This window comes from Tarenaya hassleriana, unplaced genomic scaffold (assembly GCF_000463585.1).
Source record: "Tarenaya hassleriana unplaced genomic scaffold, ASM46358v1 Cleome3, whole genome shotgun sequence".
Classification (NCBI taxonomy): domain Eukaryota; kingdom Viridiplantae; phylum Streptophyta; class Magnoliopsida; order Brassicales; family Cleomaceae; genus Tarenaya; species Tarenaya hassleriana.
The window spans coordinates 2,938,752-2,961,742 of record NW_010966177.1 but is presented as its reverse complement, the minus strand read 5'-3'; the positions used below and the strand labels follow the sequence as shown (position 1 = coordinate 2,961,742).

At 40.4% G+C, this 22,991-nt stretch overlaps 4 protein-coding genes, 1 long non-coding RNA gene and 1 pseudogene across 16 annotated transcripts in view; 5 read left to right on the top strand and 1 right to left on the bottom strand.

Annotated features, from left to right (window-relative positions):
* LOC104819011 (TPR repeat-containing protein ZIP4) overlaps nucleotides 1-2,880 on the top strand; it is a 3,710-nt gene extending 830 nt beyond the window's left edge. Inside the window, exons 2-6 of the mRNA XM_010548869.1 lie at nucleotides 1-731; nucleotides 1,013-1,202; nucleotides 1,284-1,316; nucleotides 1,473-2,093; nucleotides 2,176-2,880. The exon at nucleotides 1-731 is cut by the window's left edge and continues 1 nt beyond it. Coding sequence (XP_010547171.1) covers nucleotides 1-731; nucleotides 1,013-1,202; nucleotides 1,284-1,316; nucleotides 1,473-2,093; nucleotides 2,176-2,826 — 2,226 coding nt within the window. The 3' untranslated portion in view covers nucleotides 2,827-2,880. The remainder of the gene's footprint in view (nucleotides 732-1,012; nucleotides 1,203-1,283; nucleotides 1,317-1,472; nucleotides 2,094-2,175) is intronic.
* A 271-nt stretch (nucleotides 2,881-3,151) lies between these two features.
* LOC104819012 (ubiquitin-like-conjugating enzyme ATG10) lies at nucleotides 3,152-5,853 on the top strand. Of its 2 annotated transcripts, none has more exons than XM_010548870.2 (7): nucleotides 3,152-3,457; nucleotides 4,397-4,576; nucleotides 4,665-4,715; nucleotides 4,788-4,868; nucleotides 4,968-5,067; nucleotides 5,161-5,258; nucleotides 5,370-5,853. In XM_010548870.2, exons 2-7 carry the CDS (start codon nucleotides 4,403-4,405, stop codon nucleotides 5,580-5,582), a joined length of 717 nt encoding a protein of 238 aa, XP_010547172.1. In that variant the 5' UTR covers nucleotides 3,152-3,457; nucleotides 4,397-4,402; the 3' UTR covers nucleotides 5,583-5,853. The 2 variants fall into 2 exon arrangements, with proteins under 2 accessions (XP_010547172.1, XP_010547173.1); XM_010548871.2 differs by lacking the exon at nucleotides 3,152-3,457 and adding an exon at nucleotides 4,045-4,147.
* A 32-nt stretch (nucleotides 5,854-5,885) lies between these two features.
* LOC104819006 (glutamate receptor 1.2-like) lies at nucleotides 5,886-10,786 on the top strand. Of its 5 annotated transcripts, none has more exons than XM_010548863.1 (7): nucleotides 5,886-5,969; nucleotides 6,358-6,520; nucleotides 7,353-8,632; nucleotides 8,885-9,191; nucleotides 9,424-9,809; nucleotides 9,916-10,309; nucleotides 10,522-10,786. In XM_010548863.1, the coding sequence occupies exons 1-7, from the start codon at nucleotides 5,967-5,969 to the stop codon at nucleotides 10,533-10,535; spliced, it is 2,547 nt and encodes an 848-aa protein (XP_010547165.1). In that variant the 5' UTR covers nucleotides 5,886-5,966; the 3' UTR covers nucleotides 10,536-10,786. The 5 variants fall into 5 exon arrangements, with proteins under 5 accessions (XP_010547165.1, XP_010547164.1, XP_010547166.1 ...); XM_010548862.1 differs by having other exon boundaries at nucleotides 6,352-6,520; XM_010548860.2 differs by lacking the exon at nucleotides 5,886-5,969 and having other exon boundaries at nucleotides 5,989-6,520.
* Nucleotides 7,703-19,248, bottom strand: LOC104819009. Its single transcript, XR_772747.1, has 3 exons — nucleotides 19,160-19,248; nucleotides 16,407-16,409; nucleotides 7,703-7,740 (listed from the first exon to the last, which is right to left on the bottom strand). It is a non-coding gene; the product is annotated as an uncharacterized LOC104819009 (long non-coding RNA).
* Nucleotides 11,247-17,519, top strand: LOC104819008 (glutamate receptor 1.2-like). Of its 7 annotated transcripts, none has more exons than XR_002024459.1 (9): nucleotides 11,247-11,742; nucleotides 12,598-13,874; nucleotides 14,105-14,411; nucleotides 14,695-15,065; nucleotides 15,187-15,567; nucleotides 15,941-16,037; nucleotides 16,192-16,376; nucleotides 16,639-16,873; nucleotides 17,204-17,519. XR_002024459.1 is itself a non-coding variant. In XM_010548866.1 (6 exons), exons 1-5 carry the CDS (start codon nucleotides 11,433-11,435, stop codon nucleotides 15,562-15,564), a joined length of 2,643 nt encoding a protein of 880 aa, XP_010547168.1. In that variant the 5' UTR covers nucleotides 11,247-11,432; the 3' UTR covers nucleotides 15,565-15,567; nucleotides 15,941-16,566. The 7 variants fall into 7 exon arrangements, 1 of the variants encoding a protein (XP_010547168.1); XR_002024460.1 differs by having other exon boundaries at nucleotides 15,941-16,044; XR_002024463.1 differs by lacking the exon at nucleotides 15,941-16,037.
* On the top strand, nucleotides 17,206-22,072 carry LOC104819010 (annotated as a pseudogene).
* Nucleotides 22,073-22,991: the final 919 nt, after the last annotated feature.

Here is a 22,991-nt window from a genome sequence, read left to right as displayed (position 1 = left end):
GCGAAGAACTTTCTGTTTGGTTCACCTGATCATTACAAATCCCTCTCGAATCAATTCCTAGCGTTCGGCAAAAGCGCTTTGTCCAGAGACGATACGGGAAGCCTAAACGAGGCTTTGAGGCTCATGAACGAAGCTCTTGATCTCTGTGAGAAGGGGCTTGGTGCGGCAAAGACCAGGGAAGACACCATGGAGTTTTTGGGGATGAGAACCAAAACATTGCGTTTTATTTCGGCCGTACATTTGCAGAAGGGAGAGTACGATAGTGTGATCAAGTGCGTGAAAGTTCTCAGAGATGGAGGGGGTGGAGGAAATGGCGGTGATGGAGCAGATCAGCATGCTTCATTGCCTGTGCTGGCGATGAAAGCTTGGTTGGGCCTTGGGAGGTACAGTGAGGCAGAGAAGGAGCTGAGGGGTATGGTGGGAAACAAGGACATTCCTGAGGGAGTGTGGGTGTCTGCAGTGGAAGCTTATTTTGAGGCAGTTGGAACCGCTGGTGCAGAGACTACAAAGGGCGTGTTCTTGGGTCTGTTGGGGCGGTGCCATGTGAGCGCCAAGGCAGCGCTTAGAGTGGCCCATCGGGTCCTTGGAGATAGCAGTGGAGGAGACCATGGTTCGAGTGTTAGGGCCAAGGTTGTGGCTCAGCTTGTGTCAGATGAGAGAGTAGTGGCTCTCTTTGCGGGTGAGGCAGTGGCTAAGGAGAGGAAAGCAATGCATGCTGTTCTGTGGAATAGGTATGTCTGTCATTCATGTTGTTTTCCCAAATGTTGAGGATTTTTCTCATCTCCTCTAGTTAATAATCGGTTTGCATAACCAATGTGCGGCACCTTGAGTGACTGAATCAACTTCGCCGTAGGCGTTTATAGTTTCTACAGTTACTTTGCATTTGAGAAAAAAGAGATTTATGAAAAGTCATCGTCTGGATGGTTGTATAGCTACGTGACATGGTTGCTTCACAAGTTCCTATATACAAGTATTCTCGAGATCTAATCTTCATATGTCATTCTTTTTATAGTGGTTCAGATCACTTCCATGCTAAAGACTATGAGACGAGCGCAGATGTGTTCGAGAAATCAATGCTTTATATTCCACATGACCTTGAGAATAGAGTTTTCAGGGCCAAAGGCTTCAGGGTACTGTGTCTTTGCTATCTTGGGCTCTCTCAGCTTGATCGAGCTCATGAGTACATTGAAGAAGCTGAAAAGGTACTCTGATTAACTGAAGTTCAAAGGCTAGATCCACTAGAGTTGTCTCAATCTCAGCTAACCGGCTTTCTGTTTCTGCAGCTTGAGCCCAACATTGCGTGTTCTTTCCTTAAGGTGGTGGTTGTCGTTTCCCCTCTTAGTAGCCACAAATTATTCAACCTTCCTATATATGTTCTTCCCCAGAAAAACTGAATCATGTTATACTTAGATGTCTGTGCATTGTGTGACCAGGCCTTATAAGCAACCTCACTTTGTTTATGTTTCCTGCAGTTCAAAATCTACTTACAAAAGAAAGATCACAGTGGAGCGATTGTTCAGATCGAGGCAATGACAACCTGCCTTGATTTTTCTCCAGATTTTCTTTCCCTCTCTGCCCATGAAGCTATTTCTTGCCAAGCGCTCCCTGTTGCAGTTGCTTCTCTCTCCAAGTTCCTCAGCTTCTTTGTCTCAGGAAAAACGATGCCAACAACGGAAGTTGTGGTGTTTCGTACCTTGACCACAATACTGATTCAAGACAGCGGAAGTGAAACTGAAGCCCTCAATTTTTTGCTGCAAGCTTATAGCCGGGCATCGAAGCTCGGGATTGATTGTTTCTTTGGAGGAGGGGAGACCGGAAGACGAGAGCAGAACTGGTTTGCTGTTACTTCGTGGAATGTCGGTTCAAGATGTGGGAACCAACAGAAGTACGAGCTCTGCGCTGAATTCTTGAGGTTGGCATCAGAATTTTACAGCTATATGGCAAATAGTGAGCCCGGGGAAAACGAAATCATGATTTGCAAGTCGATAATATTAAGTGTAACTGCTATGGTAGCCTGGGAGAAGCAAAGCAAAACTACATTGACAGAATTCCAAGTGAAACAAGCTTCAGAGTTACTCGAGAGAGCCGGAAAGGTCTCTCTTTTCTCTTCTCTAATCCTATCATATGATAGCTTAGCTCCATCACTCAATTTGTTGATGTTTCACTAAAATGCAGATCATGACTTTGCTCTCATCTGGGTCGGGACTCAACAACAGCAAGGACAGTATCATCGAGCCCGAACTCTTCTTCATGTACACCTTAAATGCCTACGACATACACGGAAGACTCAACAATTCACCATTCCAGCAACTCCTGGTCAAGACTTATGCAGGATCCAAGGCTTGTAACCCCAACTATCTTCTTCAAATCGGCATGTTTGCCTCCCAAGGCCCGAGATCCAACCCCGAGGTAGCAGCATTCGCTCTAAACGAATGCCTCGCAACCCTCATCTCATCTCCTACACCCGAATACCCCATGGTGGCACTCATAATCAGGAAGCTTATTGCAATATCTAGCGTCCACAAAGGGGAGACAGACGATGAAACGATTCATAACATGTATAAGCAAGCTTACAGAATCATGATCGGATTAAAGGACAGGGAGTACCCGACTGAGGAAGGGAAATGGCTTGCAATGACAGCTTGGAACCGAGCAGCATTGCCCGTGAGGCTTGGACAGAACGAAACAGCGAAGAAGTGGATGAAAATCGGGTTGGAAATTGCGGGGAAGGTCTCGGGCATGGATACTTACAGAGCTTGTATGGAGGATTACCTTGCTGAGTTTGAGACCAGAGTTTCTTCAGCAGCGTCAGACAGAACAACTTAAAGTCCTCGACAGTGCATGAACCTTAACTGCTACACCACGTCAGATCAGGCATCCTTTAGTTCAATTCACTCCTGGTGTCCCTAGTTAAAGATATGACGAACCAAGAAATCTAATGTCGGTCCATCATTGATCTCTAATAGTTTCACTATCATCTTATTGTATAGGGTTTATCACATCCCATAAAATCCCATAAAATTGTTATAATATTCCACCAATAATGTCCCACAAAAAATCTGGAACGTGACAGAGTTTCAGATTAAAAGGAACGTTTGCAAATCTACCCACATTTAAGATTTAACTTTTGACTATGTTGTCGAATGCTGTACGTCATATTTAAAATTTAATCCAAATCGGTTTAATATACGAACTAACCGATTTTAACCAAAGGACAAAAAAAAGAGAGAGAGAGAATGAAATCCCTACAAAAAATTCCCTTTCTTTAACCTGGCATTATCGCGATTGCCCAGAGAGAAAACCCTAAAAAATTTGACCCCCTTCTCCAAGTCCATTCAACCGGCGACGAACCCTCACACCGGTGATTCCACTGGCGACGAACCCCCCTTTCCCTAGTTTCTCCTCTTCTTTCGCTGTTCTTCTTGTGTCGGTGGTCATCTCCTTGGTGTGCTCTGAGGTTTGAATCCTTCTCCTCTGTCTCTCAGTATAGCTCAGTCCCTCTTTATCCTTCGTGTTTCTGGTCTGAATCCATCTCTTTGGTGTCGATTTTGTATTTCCGTAAGAGATATTATACGGTTTGGGTGGAATTGAAGTATGTCAAACACTGGTTTCATCTTAGTAGGAATTCTGAGTTCGGCCGATTTGTTGGTTTTGGAATGGATTTTGTTGTGGTTTAGAGTTCGAATGATCAAATTTTTTAGGGATTTCATTTTTTTTGTCCTGTGGTTAAAATCGGTTTTGTATCGGTTAATTCGATATCTTAACCGGTTTGGATTAAATTTTAAATACCGACAATTGACAATTCTGACGCGACATGTGACGTGAGGCATATTCAGCATTCGACGGTGCCACGTCATCATTCCGGCGTCTGAAAATATGGTCAACATAGTCAAAGGTTAAACGTGGGCGGATTTGCAAACATTCCGTTTAATCTTGGAAGTGTATGACAGGTTCAAGATTTTTTGTGGGCATATTGGTGGAATATTTGAACAACTTCGAGGTTCTATTGTATATGGGTTTCTCTAATTTTAGATGTTTGGTAATTACGATTACGAAATCTGTTAAAGAGGACAAGGTGCAAGGAAACTGAATTGGGGAAGAAATTCGGACCAGAGCTCGAGAACCCTGCTGTTTTACTGTTTTTCTGGTGATATCATAGGATTCTTGCTTTGATGGGGAATTTTTTTTTCTGTTTATAATATTTTGGTCATTTCCGCTCTCAAACTTCAGTTTGTAGTTACTGGGTTTTGTTCAAATTTCTTATATCCATGGTGGGTCGAATTCAGCTTGCAAAACTATCATGATAAGTTACAATTGTTCAGGAAAATTTGTGTCATGTTCTAGATTTTGTGATGTAAGAGTCGACTCATCTGAATTTGTCGCTTCGATTCCTTAGGCTGCAATGGCTTCGACGCGAGAAATTGTGAATTGTTCATCTTGGGATGGTAGGCTCACACCTGATACCTTCGCCATAGCCGCTCGAGCTTTTGCTGATAATTGGAGAAGACATAACCAATCATACCCTCCATGGTCTTGGGTTCCTCTCAAGATTCGAAATTTAATGGGTCCTAAGAAGGTCTCGTATGGCATTCAGACAAATTTCCAGTTATGTACCAAGATTAGAGGCTCTGTTTCAGAATCTCCGTTCGTCGTGCTTTTGGCAGGAGGAAGGTTACTTGTCGCTTGAGAAGATCTGTGTCTTCAGGTCACTTGAGGTACTTATTGTTCTCTTCGTTTTACAGTATCGAATTATCTTTTTTTCCAACTTGGATCCTTCCATGTTGCAGAGTGGTGACGAGGAGGATAATTCTCTAAATGCAGCCGCTGATTCCTTGGAGAAAGATGAGTTAATTGATCACGCAATACTGGTATGTAGATTATATATTGATTCTCAAGCATCTACAACAATGTTTTGAAGCAGAACTCCGAGATGTAATGCTTTTGTTCTTTGTCCTTCTTTCTTCTAGGTCCAAAACCAACAAAATGAAGCACATTACTATGATTTCCATATAGTTTATAGTGCATCATATGGGGTTCCTGTCCTTTACTTTCGTGGATATTGCAGTGGTATGTCATAATCAACCTGTACCCTTGTTGTTTGCTATTGCAAGTGGTTTCACCGGCTATCTTATGGACTTTGTTTTTATCACTGTCATGTAGATGGGCAACCTGTCTCTTTGGATGCTATTGAAAAAGATCTGCCTACATGCTCTACCAGTCTCTTGGTGGAATCTAAGTGGACATTCATAACTCAAGAGGTGTATTCTCAAATCAATATCACGGTTTTCCTCTCCATTCCATATACATACGAGTTTGAATATCCGCCCTTGTATCCCTGCCTAAATAGTAAAGAGAATGTCCAATTGCAGGAGCATCCGTACTTGAACAGGCCATGGTTTAAGTTGCACCCTTGTGGGACTGGTGAATGGACCAAGCTGCTTTTCCAAAGTGGCAGTTCGAATTCGAATGAACACAGGAGGCCAGTTGAATTGTACTTGGTGTCATGGTTCTCTGTTGTCGGCCGGGTGGTTGGTCTTAAGGTTCCTCTCAAAATGATGAATGACCTATCCTGTGGAACCTAACCAGAGGATGTTACCAATATGGTCTTCCTCAAACAGTTGAAGCATTTGTTTAGAGGGTTTTCAGTGTTACAGCCGAAAAAAAGTCCTTGCAGTTTCTGAGATTTTTCCTCATTCTTCTAAGATGGATAACTAGTAGAGTTGCTAGGATCGCTTCTGTCACTATTTAACTCTTCTATGCAGTATATGAATGTGGTCGCCTAACATTGTAACTTGATATTCATCCTGCATCCATTTATCATAAGTGGTCCAATTCAGGAACACATTTTATCTCCGTTCCACAGCTATACCACTCAGTTTATACGTAATTTGGGATTCATCATTCTAGATGAACGCCAAAGATGGGAAGAGGGGAGGCTGACCAGTTCCAGACAGCTGTTTAATGGAATGGTATATAAACTATTCACTTTTCTTCATTATTTCCTTGCAGGCTCATATCTTTGACAGTTCAGAGGTAATCTGCTAATTGATTGAATAATTTGTTGACAAGGTTACACGGTCAAGAACTATGATTGTCATAATTATTAATTAATTGTCAAATTTTTTTTGACTTCTTCTTCATACCTTGTTATTCTGACCAGTCCTGTTTTCCAATGTTTTAACTTTACTTGACACGCAAAAAGTGTCTGTTGATGTTATTCATCTTGCAGACAGGTTTTCATGAAACATTAAAACTTACAGCCAAAGCTTAACCGCTATGGATACCTGTATGCCATATGACTCATGTCTTGTTATTATGCTTCTCATCTCCACGTCTCTGGCTTATGAAAAGGTTCAGGTGGGTTTGGTGCTGGACATGGGTTCCATGGAGGGGAAGATTATCCGAAGCTCTATTTCCACAGCACTTTCCGATTTCTACCTCGTTAACAGCAACTACAGAACAAGAGTCTCAGTCTCTGTGAGAGACTCCTATGGAGAACCTCTCCTAGCTCTGGCTGCTGGTACGTCAATCAACCTGTATATCTTCTCGCTTTTTTTTTCTGTAGTCTCTTTTACATGTTTTCTTCTTCCATATGTTCCCTTAGATTGTATAGATCATCAGCTGTACCTGTAGCTCAAACATAAAAGTATGGAAAACCCACGTATTTCTTCCCGAATTATTGTGATTCATCGGACTCCCGTGAATTATTGAATCCATCGTATTTCCCCCAAGCGTTTGGAAAACAGTGTATTTCCCCACAAACTTTCAAAAAAAAAAGAGTCTATTCCTCCTGCACACTAACGCAACATTAACATCTGCATTAACTAAAACGAGGTACTATAACAGTCGATATTTTGGTAATATATGTCAGAACGAAATCGGGGGGAATTAGGTGCACAAGCAATGTTTTAATGGGAACTGGAAAGTATTACTCTTTTGTAAGAATTCATTTGTTAAACAGAAAAAGGTATTAGCTGTTAAAGGAATTGGATAATTGAGATGTTATTGGTTTGGATGTCCTTGCTACTCTGCAATCAAGGAGTTGTATTACCTATATTTTTTTTGGATAAAATGTATTACCTATATTTGCATACAACAGTAGATACGAATCATACGATTGCAAAGTAAGCTTGATTCCTAGGCACATGACCTATTTTTCCACAAAAGTAAGGGATCTAATATGAATCAAGATTAGGTTTGATCCATCTTCTTAGCTTTTTCTTCTCTTCACCAAATTCTAAAGGAATCAATGGACATTCAAATGTGTGTGATTGATCCATTAAATCACTGTGATGTACACTTGATTCTTCTGGATGCTTACGGTCCAACAACGTATTTTCTACATGAAACAGCTGTAGATCTCCTTCAAAATACAGAAGCTAAAGCAATTATTGGTGGGCAGTCACTTCTCGATGCAAAGTTCTTGGCAGAGATAGGGGAGAAAGCTAAAGTTCCTGTGATTTCTCTTCATGTGAGCTCCACATCCTTAAACAAGTATAGGTACTTTATTCAGGTCACTCATGATCCCCTCTCGGAAGCAAAGGGCATAACAGCCTTCGTTCATAGATTTGGTTGGAGAACAGTCGTTGTCATTTACGAGGATGATGATGACTGGAAAGATAGTATGCAACTATTGCTGGAGCATTTCCAAGAGAATGATATCCGTGTTGTAAACAAGGGTGCTTTTGCAGTCTCATCTAGCGAAGATTATATCATGGAACAACTTAAAATGTTCAAGGCCTCAGGAACAACAGTCTTCATTGTACACTTGTCTGACCGACTTGTCTCTAATATCTTTCAATGCGCAAGGAGAAACGGAATGATGGAAGAAGGATATGCCTGGATCCTCACTGCAAAAACCATGAATCATTTGCATCTTATGGATAATTTTGCAAAGGAATCGATGGAAGGAGTAGTTGGTTTCAGGTCCTACATGTCAGCATCAAATGAGCTTCGGAATTTCACCTCACGGTGGAAAAAGTCATTGCCCATTGAAGATGAGATGGAAATAAAGGAGCTGAGTCTCTTCGGTGTATGGGCACGTGATATTGCTTGGATACTAGCAAGAGTGGTAGAGATGGTAGGGCTGCCAGGTTCGCCGACCCATGATCACGTTTCTAAGGTTATGGATCCTGCCGAGCCAAGAACATCTTCTACTGCATCAGCTCTTCTCGAGGCAATTTTGCAGAGCAGACTTGAGGGTTTGAGTGGTGACGTCCAATTCATTGATAGTAAGTTTTTCTTAGACAAATTTGAAATAGTGAATATCATAGGAACGGGTGAGAGGAGGACAGGATTCTGGACATCTGGAATGTTCAAAAACAGAAGACATTTGTCATCTACCAATGAGCTCGAGAACATTATCTGGCCCGGTGGTTCTGCTGCAATTCCTGGGGGTCGTTCTCTGACAAAGCGTGGTAAAAAGAAGCTCAGGGTTCTGGTTACTTCCAGCAACAGATTCCCAGAATTAGTGGAAGTGTATAATGATACTTCAACTAACACAGTAACTCCGAAAGGATTCTGTATTGAAGTTTTCGAGACCTCAATTGGCCCTTACAACTACGAGCCAGAGTACGAACTCTGGACTGGTGGACCTAACTACGATAATCTTGCTCATCTTCTCCATAGCCAGGTATATAACTCCTATAATAGGAGTAGTTTTCCATTTTAATGAAATTATCGCATAGTTGATCAGAAAAGTAAAGGGAAGGTTAAATACACTTATAATTCTGTTCCTTCCTAATCACCATATAAATTTAGAAAACACTCGATAAATCCCTAGTGGTTTAATAATCCTACAAATGGTGCAAGTGTGGGGAATCATGGCCACTTACTTTGAAGATCCCGATCATTCTTTTTACATTTTGCTTCATTTCCTCTGCAGAAAGACAAATACGATGCAGCTGTTGGGGATATCACAATTACTGATAACAGATCTTTGTATGTCGACTTCACAATACCGTTCACTGAGATGGGTCTTGGAGCCGTTGCTGCAAAGGACAATTGCATGTGGATTTTCTTGAAGCCTCTCACTCGAGAGCTCTGGCTGACAACAGGAGCGTTCTTCTTCTTGACAGGGGCTATAGTTTGGTTGATAGAAGGGCCTGATAATGATGAGTTCCAGGGCTCCTGGTTTCAGCAGATTGGAACAATGCTCTGGTTTGGCTTCTCTACCATTGTCTTTGCTCACCGTAAGCACCCGAATTCACTTTCTAACCTCTCATACAATACACAAGGAGAGTGGAATATTCGGTGGAATTCATAAATTCACAAGATTTGATAGGTTATGAAACAGTTTCAATGCCAATGCAGTTGGTTTCCGTTTTAGCATGAAAAGAATGCAGTTTTGTATTCACCTGTTTCTAACATATTGATAAGAGTCCCAACTTTTTTTTATTTTTTTGCTTTCACATGCTTTGACAGGGGAGAGGCTGCGACATAACTTGTCGAGATTCGTGGTCATAGTTTGGCTCTTTGCAGTGCTTATATTGACTTCGAATTACACAGCAACCTTGACATCAGTGATGACGCTCCAACGGATACGACTCAGATCAAATCAGAACTACATCGGCTTCCTATCTGGCTCGTCAATCGCACAGTTTGTTCTGAACAAATCTACCTTCAATGAATCAACTAATTTATTGAAAGCCAAGGGTCTCAATACGTCTGCTGATTATGAGAAAGCTTTACAGAATGGGACTGTCTTATATGTTATTGATGAGCTCCCGTACATCAAGGTCCTCCTCGGAAGCAATTCCAGAGACCTCTACATTGTCAAAACTGAAACCATCACCAACGGCTTCGGGTTTGTATGTATACAACATCGCCCTCTTCCCATCATTTCGATAAAGTTTCCATCTTTAGCTTTTGGCAAAACTGAGTATATTCCCTTAAATTTGTTTCGGGTTTTTTCAGATGTTCCAGAAGGGCTCCTCTTTGGCTCAGAACGTGTCCCGAGAAATCGCAAAGCTAAGGAGGACAGAAAAGCTGAAAGAGATAGAGAGATATTGGTTCCACAAACAACCGCCCCTTATAACCGACGAGGCATACGATCCTCTCACCGTTCACAAGTTCCGAGGTCTGTTCATGATCACGGGAGTTGCTTTCGCCTCATCCCTCGCCACACTTGTCGTTCTCCGGCTTCAAGAGAGATTGAAACGTAAGCTGAAATTTCTCTACATCTATGTTACCCATAAGCTGAGGTTCCTCGGAATTCTCCTGGCGGCGCGAGCTGTTCATCGTAGGCCTCCCGCCATTGCTAATACACCGAGCAGGGAGAATGATAATTCTGTCCAGATGGTTCATCAAGGTTAGCCCTCTAATGGACTTTCTCCCTGATAATAAATATTGTTGTATACTATCATCATCTTCGAACTTAGCCCTTTGCTGTGACTGGGGATCTGTCTACTGTGAATTGCAACAGTAACCCAACAAGGTTCTAGAAAACGTATCTGTTTCATATGAAAGACAGGTCTCCGCGGAGAAAATTAACGGTAATAGTTGCCTTGTGTTGCACGGCAGTAGCTTCTGTTTGAGTGTGACCAGAAGAAGAAGCGGAGACTGACCAGTTTCGTCAGAAAGACGGCTCAAATCGCACCATCGCAGGCTCTATCTTTGACCATTCAAAATGATTGTGCGGAAGATAATAAATCAGGGGCGGGCCCACTTCGTCATAATTTGAGTCACCCGCCACATTGATAATTTATGAATTCAATTTAAAGTCTCGATATTAAAACCAAGCTGCATCTTAAAATAAATAATTTATAGATATTATTGATTTAACAAGTTAATTTTGTATTTGATCCGCCAGATAAATTAATGGGAAAAAAATTCAAAATATATTTCAAGAGAATGATAAAATTCTAATCATTCATATATTAAATTTCAAATTAATCTATCGATATTCAAACAAATTGGTTTGAATGATACGATGATAATTTAATTTGTTTTATCGATATTCAAACAAGTGATTGTGAATAAATTAAAAAAAAATAAAAAATCGTAAAATTCAATTATATAATGCTTGCATTATTATTTGTGTTGCAATATATTTTTATTAGTTTTTAACCTTATATATATATACACACACACTGTTGCCCCATTGATAATAACTCTTCATTCAATTCTGTCGGGGCAGTGTTGCCGTAGAGTTGCATGATTTGCATAAAAGTCAACTTAAATCAACCAACATCTCTCCATTTCTTTCTTCCCTTAAAAAAAACAAAAAGAAGAAGAAGAAGAGAAAAGACCAAAAAAAAAAATCTTCTCATTCTCCTTCCGTATTGTCGTTAAACGTTGACTGATGACGAAGTCTCTCCACTGCATTTTATTTAAACTAATCTCCATTTATATTTCATGCAGACAGCCGATAATGATGATGATATACTCAATGGCCCAGTTGGCTTAATGATTAGAAAAAAAATACAGTCGTTATGGTGAAGAACAAGTGTAGGATTCTTCTCACTCTTCTTCTTCTTCTTATTCTCACCTTCAGCTCAGTGGCTTCTTCTCTGTACGGAACTCCCGAGGCCGGTGAAGCTCACCGAACCAATGGGAGTTCGGGGTACGAAGAGGTTCGAGTCGGGTTGGTTATGGATATGGCTTCCGTCGAGGGAAAGATGGTCAGAAGCTCTGTTTCCATGGCGCTGAATGACTTCTACAGCACCAACAATGGCTACAGAACAAGAGTCTCTCTCTCTGTTAGAGACTCCCGTGGAAAGCCCCTCCAAGCTCTTGCTTCAGGTGTGTCCAGTCCATCCAAAGGGTGTGTGTGTGTGTGTGTGTGTGTTTCTTCTGGTGTTTGTTGTCTGAGTACGAGGATGTTCTTATTTTCGTATCTGGGTTATTGACAAAAAAGACGAAACCGAACATAAGGATAAAAACTGAACATGATTGTTTGATTCTGCTAAAGATTATTGTCAATTGATGCAAACGAATCTTAAGATCATGGGTATTTTTAAACAAGTTTTCTTGGCAATCACATGAAATTCCTGTATACAAGGTTGCAAGTGAAATACACTGGGGTGTCTTGTGAAATTCTAAAACGTTTGGGGATAAAAACGTTAGTTTCGGGAAAATGTGGGGTTATGAAGATATTTTTCCTCCAAAAACCGATTTACGCGGCAAAAGAAAAACTGAAAAAGAAAAAAAAAAAGATATCAGTGACGTGGGAAACATACAGGTTGGCCCCAAATCAGAACCCTAGCCTGAGAATGAAAACACAGGTCTGTTGAAGTAATTTCATCTTCTGGCTTCCGATTTCTGTAGAAGTACTTGTGATTTCGTTTCTGGGTTCCGGTTTCCATAGACGTAAGTGGTTTGAATTAGATTCTCTTCATAGTTCCCCTAGAATTTTGTTTGACGAGATCGGTCGCAAGGAAAACAGAGCTGAAGAGTGGAGACCCAGAAGACAGTAAGTTAGAGAAGTTCCGTGAAATATGGAGATATTGTTTATTGTTTGGATGTTTTTTTCGCTATTTTTCTTTTGCGTTGTTGACGCTTTGTTTCTGAACAAAAATTAATTATTTACATTTCTTTTTTTAGGTTTCTTTCCCATTTTTATGTGACGATCCGATTACTTATTTGTGTCTGTAACAGCTCTAGATCTCCTGGAAAATGAAGAAGTGAAAGCAATCATTGGTGGGCAATCATTGCTCGAAGCAAAGCTTTTGGCTGAGCTCGGGGAGAATGCTAAAGTTCCTGTGATTTCGCTTCATGCGCCTATCTCGTTATCGTTGAAGAAATATAGTCACTTTATTCAAGCCACACATGATCCAGCATCTGAAGCAAAGGGCATTACCGCTTTCCTCCGACGTTTTGACTGGAGAAGTGTTGTTCTTATCTACGAGGATGATGATGATTGGAGAGAGAGCATGCAACCCTTGGTAGAACTCTTGCAAGAGAATGCCATCCACATTGTGCATAAGATCGCTTTTGCAGTCTCGTCTGGGGAAGATTACATAACAGAAGAGCTGCAAAAGTTCAACTACTCAAGACCGAGTGTTTTTGCTGTGCATGTGTCTGAACATCTTGCCTCTCATCTCTTCCCATGTATCGTGAGTTTAGGAATGATGGGAGAAGGTTATGCCTGGATCCTCACCGCAAAAAGCATGAATCTTTTCCATTACAAGGATGTTTTTGTGAAGGAGATGATGGACGGGGTGGTTGGTTTCAGGTCTTATATTCCAATGTCAAAAGATCTTTACGATTTTACTATGAGGTGGAGAAGGTCGTTACCCTTTGAAGATGCTGGGGAAGAAATAAATGGGTTGAGCATCTCTGGAATATGGGCGCATGATATTGCTTGGAGCCTAGCGAGAGCAGCAGAGATATCGAGTTTGTCAGGTCCAATAACCCATGATCATGGTTCTAATGTTACTGAAACTGGAGCATCTTCAAATACATTGGCTCTTCTTAAGGCAATTACACACAGTGACTTCAAGGGTTTGAGTGGCAACATCCGGTTCATCAATGGAAAGCTTTCCGCAGAAAGGTACGAAATAGTGAATATCATAGGAACGGGTGAAAGAAGAGTGGGATTCTGGACTTCTGGAAGTTTCAGCAATAGAAGGCACTTGTCTTCTACCAATGAGCTGGAGACCATCATCTGGCCCGGTGGATCTTCTACAGCTCCAAAACGCTGTTGTCTAGCAGATAGAGGGAAAAAAAAGCTCAGGGTTCTCGTTACCTCGAGCAACAAGTTTCCAGGACTGGTGGAGGTGCATACTGATCCAATAGCAGGTATCACGACGGCCAAGGGATTTTGTATAGAAGTTTTCGAGACTGCCATTGCCTCTTTCAACTATGAAGTGGAGTATATACCTTGGCGTAACGGAAGTAATTACAACAATCTTGCTTATGCTGTCTATAGCCAGGTATAATTTGTTGCAACCAGTGGAGTTAGTCATTCCATGGCTTGTATTCATGTTCAATCGTTCCAGCAAAATGGTGTTTGCTACCTACGATAAGGCTATTACAAGGCGGGACATTCAAAATGATGTTTTTGAAGATTGCTTGACTTCTGGAAGTTCTTTTACCTTGGATAGAAACTTCCTTGGTGACTTTAATCTGATTCTGATAATTGTTTGTTGCATTTCTTTTGCAGAAAGACAAGTATGATGCTGCTGTCGGGGACATCACAATTACTGATAACAGATCTATATATGTTGATTTTACATTACCGTTCACTGAGATGGGTATTGGAGTTGCGGCTGTGAAGGACAAAAGCATGTGGATTTTCTTTAGGCCTCTTACTCCATGCCTTTGGCTAACCACTGCAGCTTTCTTCCTCTTGGTGGGGAGTATAGTTTGGTTGATAGAACGACCTGATAATACTGAGTTCCAGGGTTCATGGTTCCAGCAGATTGGAACAATTGTCTGGTTCGGATTCTCTACCCTTGTGTACGCTCACAGTAAGTACTTTTACATAACAACCTCCAGTAATATGCGTAAATCTACCACCATTTGGATTGTTGAACACTTTAAGTTGTTTGATATCTCATCACGGGCTCACAGAGATCCGATTGTTTCTCATAAATTTGCAAGATTCATTACGACTGGAACAGTTTTTAACGGAGTTGATGCTTGTCTTGGCATGTAGCTGAAAAATGTTAGGAGTGAGATGAAAGAGAATGACCCTTATTGCTTACCTGTCATTAGAAAACTAACCCTTTTTCTGTTAATATTCTTTGACAGGGGAGGGGCTGCAAAAGAACTTGTCAAAATTTGTGGTTCTAGTTTGGGTCTTTGCAGTTCTTATATTGGCTTCAAACTATACTGCAACATTGACATCAATGATGACAGTCCAACAGATACGATTTAGGTCAAGCCAGAATTACGTCGGATTCTTTTCTGGTTCACTTGTTGTAAATGTTGTTTTGATTAATTCCACCTTCCAAGGTCAAAGATACAGGTTACGTGCATCAGACGATTATGCGAGTGCTTTGCGGAATGGAACCGTCTCATTTATCATTGATGAGCTCCCTTACCTCAAGGTCATACTTGGAGAATATCCCAAAGACTTATACCTGGTAAAAAGAGAAACCATTACCAACGGCTTTGGCTTTGTAAGTATAGCGATGCCTATCATCTTCCTCCCCTCTAGCGTTTTCTGGCATATATTCAGAAGTCTGGAAAACAGAGTGAGTGGTCTCTTAGTTACTGACAAATATTCAATTTTGACTTCAGATGTTCCAGAAAGGTTCTCATTTGGCACAAAACGTGTCACAAGAAATTGCGAAGCTGAGGAGAACTGGAAAGCTGAAAACCATGGAAAACTGGTGGTTGGAAAGACAACCAGCCTCTACAGCAGAGGACACATCTGACCCGCTCACCCTTTACAAGTTCCGCGGTTTGTTTATTATCACTGGAGTTTCTTTCGGTTTGGCCCTCACCTTGCTTCTAGCTCCCTGGCTCTCGAAGAAATGGAAAGTCTTTACAAAAGCTCTCTACATATACACCGACTATCAACTTGGGTCCTTGAGAAGACTTTGTGCAAGAGCTATTCATCCCGGATCTCCGACCACCCCAAATATACACAACAGGGAACCCGAAATCTCGGGCTAGATGGTACCGCACTCCTTCCTGTTGTTTCTCTGCATTCATCAGTGGGATCACGCAAGAAATATCCCTTTCAAGTATCTGATCATTTACCTTTCTGTTGGAAGTAGGAGAACCCACAATTGTGATATTAGTGTTGGAATAGTTGTATTGGCTAAAAGAGTGACTGTAAGCGCTGTTATCATAAAGGCAACCATTATAGCTGTAACGTACAAGATTTTGTCCAGTATAATACACTGAAGTTAATAGAAAGTATCATCTTCACATAGATTATCCAAACCTTGCAATCAATTATGTTCATCTATATAGATTAATTCCCAGGCTCAGCATACAAAACTGAAGTGACCAATTGGGTTTACGACAAATATGGTATTCTTTTCAGGATGTGCTAACAAAGCCTTTGCTTTGGATGTTTCCGGGAAAGATATTGGCCTGCAAATTGGTGCTGGGATCTAAAGTGGTCATTGCTAATTGTGGAAGTAAACTGTGAAGCCAATACCACGACGTTCTTTTCTCTTTCTATAATGAACTGTTTCTCCAAGGCCTGGAGTGGCCATGTGAAATTGCATATTTGCATTCTCCTATTGCAGGTGCATTCCTGTTTGACACTCATCCTTTCTCAATGTTTGACAGCTACGGGAGCAAGGGAGGAAAAGCTGATCATTGTGGACTTACCCATCAGAGAAGCCGAGAATGCAAATGGGTTTCATCTGTGGAACCAGGGATGGTTATAATCTCTGTCTACTTTAGACAGTCGAAGCATTTGTTCAGGGGTATTGAAGCTCGAGATTCTTCCTCGTTATGCTAAGATGGAATTGGTAGGTCTGCTTGTCGTGTGAATAATGTACAGCCTTAAAGTCTTTTGCCTGAAACTTCTGCTAAAGGTCGATTCTTTATGGAGCTTAAATCTGTTTACACGAGACAAATCTTAAAGGCTTCTTTTTGCTTTTGTGTTTCACCTAATACTTCTTATCTAATCATCCAACCATTCCTTTCGAGACATCTTAACCAGTAACTTCAAACCTCTAGGATCATCGAGTCCCCGCCTACCGAGCCGTTTTTTAACTAATGTCTCTGCAGCTTACAGGTCGGATCATTGAACTGTTATTTTTCCTGAACCCATTTGTCAAAGATGGTCATATACAAGGCAGAGCTAAACTAATATATATTCCTAGCCGAATATTATAACATTCTGAGTGAAAGCCAAAGCTTGATAGCAACGGGACAGGAGAAAGAGAAAAAGCTGACTAGTTCGACACAGCAGTTAACATGGACTGAGTAAACGCCATGTTTCCTTCTTCAAGGCTTCTAGCATGTAAGACTGTTGACTTTTTCACGACGACTTAAAGCTTTTGTTTTCTTTCAGATTCATATCTTTGACCATTCAAAGGCATTGTTCTGATGTAGCGTTTGAAATGTTCTTACCGACAAATTTTGTAGTATCCAGAACTACAACTGCTTAAAAGTCAGCCTATCTTTACAAACCAAAAATTTCATTGCAATTTCCCAAATTAGGAAAAAAACCTATTTTATTTGAATTTTCTTTTTCATTCTTAAAGTTGACCTATGCCTTTCCTAGGAATCATGATATTCCATGAAAGTCAACATCTGTGTTTTTTCTAATCTTGATTTATATTCTCTGCAGGCAATAATGGTGATGATATCACCATTGTCCTACACGAAAAACTTAACCTTTATGGAGAAACATAGGATTCATAACCGAATTCTTCAGTCATGTCTTCTTATTTTTCTTCTTATCTTTGGCTCACTGTCTCCTTTGTATGGAATTTCTGAAACTGGTGAAGCTCATCAGAACGACAATGTAAATGGAACTTCGGCCCACGAAGAAGTTCGAGTTGGGTTGGTGTTGGACATGGATTCCATGGAAGGAAAGATCGTCAGAAGCTCCATCTCAATGGCGCTCTCAGATTTCTACAAAGTTAACAGAGGATACAGAACAAGAGTCTCTGTTTTGGTTAGAAACTCCCATGGAGAGCCTCTCCTAGCTCTTGCTGCTGGTAAGTCACAGTCAATGCTTGTGTTCTTTATGTTGTCCTTCTTTGTTATCTATCTGTTTGGGAATGTGCGGTTGGTTTTTATTTGCTGTCTTGAGCTTTTTTTTTGTGATTAGATGTAGTCGTCGGCTTTCTTCTTTTTCTTGGAAATGGAAGCCCCTTTTACTCCTGAAGCACTTAATAGAGATAGATGTTGATGAACATGAAAGTATTGAAGTACAAAATGCTTAAAAATGCTGAAAAAATTGCAAAGTTTGGATTTGTCAAGATGTTGAAATTGCAGACACACAAGGTTGTTGAAGTAACCATTGATAAGGCATAGCTTTGCACCTTAGGTTAAACTCTGGGTCTCTGGTTAACACCAAAAACGTTAGTTTGAGACAAATGTGGGGTTATGATAGAAAAAGAACAAGAAAGCCTGAGCAGAGCACATGAAAGAGATAGGAAAAAGAACAAGATTTTAGGTTCTGGTTTTTGTTAACGGTAGAGATAGAGAGAGAGAGCTCAAAATATGCCTCAAACGATACCTGATAAAGAAAGCACAGGTCTCTAGAAGTACTTGTACTTTCTTGACCTGTGCTTTCTTTAATCCTGATGTCTTCAGCTGGATCGGAATGAGTTTCTCTTCTCATTGATCTCCAAGAATATTGTTGGATGAGATCCCTTGCAAGGAAAAACTAGAGTCAGAGCCGCAGAAAATGGGAGAGTTCACTGAGTTTTGGAGAGTATCTTTTGTTTGCTTGTTCTTGTAGTTGTTTCTATGTTGTTGTTATTACATTGTTTCCAAAAATCTCTTTCTTTGAAAGTTTTTCAGAAAAATTGATTTTCACTAGCTGTCCATTTCTGATTTCGTTGTGGGATATCTGAATGTGCACATAAGGCCAAATTGAACCATGGTACTTTGTAGTTGCATGCTTTGGATGTTGACGATCCAACAATTTATCTCTGTATGAAACAGCTGTGAATCTCCTGCAAAATGAAAAAGTGGAAGCAATCATTGGTGGGCAATCGTTGCTCGAAGCAAAGCTTTTGGCGGAGCTTGGGGAGAAAGCTAAAGTTCCTGTGGTTTCGCTTCATGTGCCAAGCTTGTTATCCTCGAACAAGTATAGTTACTTCCTTCAAGCCACGCATGATCCCATATCCGAGGCAAAGGGCATTACGGCTTTCATCCATCGTTTTGATTGGAGAAGCATTGTCATTCTCTATGAGGATGATGATGACTGGAGAGAGAGCATGCAATTCTTGGTGGGGCATCTCCAAGAGAACGGTATCCACATTGTGCATAAGAATGCTTAACCGACATTTACAGATTCATTCTCGAAGAGTTCTCCAACGCTACTTCTCAAATACCAAGAGCCGACCCGGTTAGCCCCTTCCGTTTATGCTTCCGGTTAAGTTCAAACAGTCCGGTCCAAAACAGTTTTAACGTTCCTCGTATCGATCTGAAACTGAACAACGGGAGAATCTGGAGCGTGTATGGCGCGAACTCGCTGAAGAAGGTGAGTGATGACGTGGCATGCCTTGCTTTTGTAGATGGGGGCGCTTCGCCGAGTCCAACGGTGGTGATTGGGTCGTACCAGATGGACAGGAATGAAGATTTTTGTCACGCACATGTCCGAGCATCTTGCATCTCGTCTCTTCCCATGTGCTGGGAACTTAGGAATGATGGAGGAAGGATATGCTTGGATCCTCACCGCAAAAGCCATGAATGATATGCATTACACCGACCATTTTGTGAAGGAATCGATGGAAGGGGTGGTTGGTTTCAGGTCTTATGTTCCAGTATCAAAAGAGCTTTACGATTTTACTTTGAGATGGAGAAGAACATTGCCCGTCGAAGAAGTTACAACGGAAATAAAGGGTTTGAGCATCTTCGGTATATGGGGCCACGATATTGCTTGTAATCTAGCAAGAGCAGCAGAGATATCAAGGCTGCTAGGCTCATCACATCCTGCAAATGTATCAGCACTTCTTGAGGCAATTACACAAAACAAGTTCAAGGGCTTGAGTGGTGATGTCCAGTTTGTCGACAAAAAGCTTTTCGCAGACAAGTACGAGATCGTGAACATCATAGGGACCAGTGACAGAAGGGTGGGATTCTGGATTTCTGACAGTTTCTGCAATAGAAGACATTTTTCTTCCACCAATGAGCTTGGAACCATCATCTGGCCTGGAGGGTCTTCTATAACCCCGAAAGACCGTTGTCTGGAGGATAGAAGGAGGGAAAAGCTCAGGGTTCTCGTTACATCGAGTAACAGATTCCCGAGATTGATGGAGGTGCATACTGATCCGTTAACAGGTGTCACAACTGCAAAGGGGTTCTGTATAGAAGTTTTCGAAGCTGCCATTGCCACTTTCAACTACGAACTGGAGTACATACCTTGGCGTAATGGAAGTAATTACAACAATCTTGCTTATGCAGTCAATAGTCAGGTATGCTCTCCATTAATGAATCTAGTATACCAAACTTAGCCATCCTAGTTGTGCTTCTATTCATTCATTCAATCCATCAAGTAGGAAATCAAATTATATTACATTTGATTTTTTGGTCCAAGAACGTTCTGTTGCAATCTCTACTCTGCAGAAACACAAATATGACGCGGCTGTCGGGGATATCACAATCACTGCCAACCGATCTTTGTATGTTGATTTCACGATACCATTCACCGACTTTGGTCTTGGAATTGTGGCACCAAAGGACAAAAGCATGTGGGTTTTCTTTGAGCCTCTTACACCAGGCCTCTGGTTTACAAGTGCAGCTTTCTTCGTGTTGACGGGCATTATAGTTTGGTTGATAGAACGGCCTGCTAATACTGAGTTCCAAGGCTCATGGTCTCAACAGATTGGAATGATGCTCTGGTTTGGGTTTTCTACCCTCGTTTATGCTCACAGTAAGCTCTACATTTACGTTAACATATTCCGTATTTTGCATTAATCCCCACCATTCTTAATGTCAAACACTTGATCATGGCCTGAAATCCGAGCACTGGAAAACATGTCACGTTGAAGATGGTACTGCATTTCAATAAACTCACAAGATTCAATACTTTAGCAATACATTTCCTGCCTATGTTGTTTGGCATGAAAAAAAATGCACCGGATTGCTGGTGTATATAATCATCCTGACGTTTTCTGCTTACCGTTCATGACAGGGGAGAGGCTGCAACATAATTTGTCGAGATTCGTTGTTATAGTTTGGGTCTTTGCAGTTCTTATACTGACTTCAAGTTACACTGCGACTTTAACATCGATGATGACTATCCAGCAAATACGGTACAAGTCGAATCAAAACTACGTTGGCCACCTTTCTGGCTCAGTCATCGCAAAGGTGGTTCTTGACAGTTCTACCTTCAGAACCTCAAGATACAGGGGTCTTAATACATCCGACGAATATGCTCAAGCTTTGTTGAACAGAACTGTGTCATATGTAGTCGATGAGATGCCGTACCTTAAAGTCCTCCTCGGTGAGAATCCCGCAGATTTTCTCATGGTTAAAACACAAACCACCACCAACGGCTTCGGATTTGTATGTATCTCTTTCATCTTATACTTCTTTATCCAGAAACATAATGGCGTAACTGATGGTTAGGTAACTGATGGTTAGGACATAAATACATGGCTTCTACATAACTAGTTCCTTTTTTATTGTATGAATCTGTTCTGTGAAAACTTCTGGTCGACATGATACCAAATGTAAGATGGGTTATCTCTACAGAAACTGAAATGAAAGTTTCCCTTCATCACTGGCTATAGACGCTGTTTTTCTTATTTTCTGACAGAAACTCATTTGTTAATGACAGATGTTCCCTAAAGGTTCAGAGTTGGTCCATAACGTGTCTCGGGAAATCGCAAGCCTAAGGGAAAGCCAAAGGCTGAATGACATGGAGAAAAGGTGGTTTATGAAAGAACTTCCCTACACAACCGATGATGCATCAGATCCTCTGACCCTTTACAGGTTTCGAGGTTTGTTTATGATAACCGGAGTCTCTTTCGCTATAGCTCTCGCCATTCTTCACATTCTCTGGATTCAAGAGAGGTTGCAGTTTCTGCTCAACCCGTTGGAAATGTTTCTCGGCCAACAAGTCACGTCCTTGAGAACCCTCTTCTCCCGGGCCGTGCATCCATTCACACCCAACAGAGAAACAGAGAATGCAATGGAAATGGTTCAACAATAGAAGTGACCATCACGTAAGTAGTGGCATCTCTAACTCTATAGATCGAATGGTAGTTTACCTGATAAAGCTCATACAGAATCTGCAACAGAGTAGGAACCGAATCTTAGAGAGAAGATGATTGATGTTTTGGCCATTCACCACCAAATTAATTTTATGGTTGCTTTGTTTCTGTTGTGTTGTTCTTCGATCATTTGCATTTATTCTTTTTGTAACCATACTTAAACCCTGATTAAGCCCATTTTACTTAATTGTAAGATCCATTACTGTCAAATGCAACAAACATCATAAAAGTCATGTTTCCCCTCTGGGACATATGTTGACAGATATGATTATGAAGTGTTATGTTAGTTAGGCGATGTTTCGGATTAGGGGTTGGCAAACTGTTTTAGATTAGGGTTTGCAAATTATCCAATTGCCAAACCCTATCGAATGTTCTAGTACTCTAGTAATTTGGGTAATGCAAATAAAGAATTTATGGCCTAGGGTTTGGATTTTTATTTTTAAAATTCGGTTCACAACGGCTCTCCAGATGTATAATTATTTTGCTATTATAATCTTTAGTTTTTCATGGATATTTAATTAATATTATTATATTTATTTATTTATAAAATTATTATAAAACTATCATCAATGTTATTTATTTATTTAAAAAATTCAGCCTTAATAACAAAAAATTTGGACCAATCTATTTTATTTACAAAATTATCATCCTGACACAAGAAAAGAATTGATATCAAAATGTTTACTATTTTTCTCTAAAAGGATAACCAATATTTTGGTTTTAGACGATGTGATTACCGAAAAATGATATTAATTTTATTAAAATATGTTAAAGTTTATTTTTAACGGATGATTATCTTTAATGAATATTCATATGTATCAGACTAGAAATATATCATTTATTTATTGTTTTCTATTCTTTTATTGATTTTTTATCAATCAAAATTGAAATTTTTTATATAAAATATTTTTGAAAAGTCATTTTGAAATTGATTAAAATATCTCGAATAACAGGTAGGTTATTGGAAAGAATGAGCCACATCTTTAATGATTAAATTTATTAGTACAAAAGAGTTAGCTCGAGCTTTTATTTTGGTCCAAAGTATGACACAAATTTGCCAAATGAGGCCACAGAAAATTTGAAACTTAATGATCTTCAAAAATTGTGGGGCTACCTACTTAGCTCATGTCTCATTCTCAAAAGAGAAAAAAAAAACTCATTATTGTATATCTATATATACAT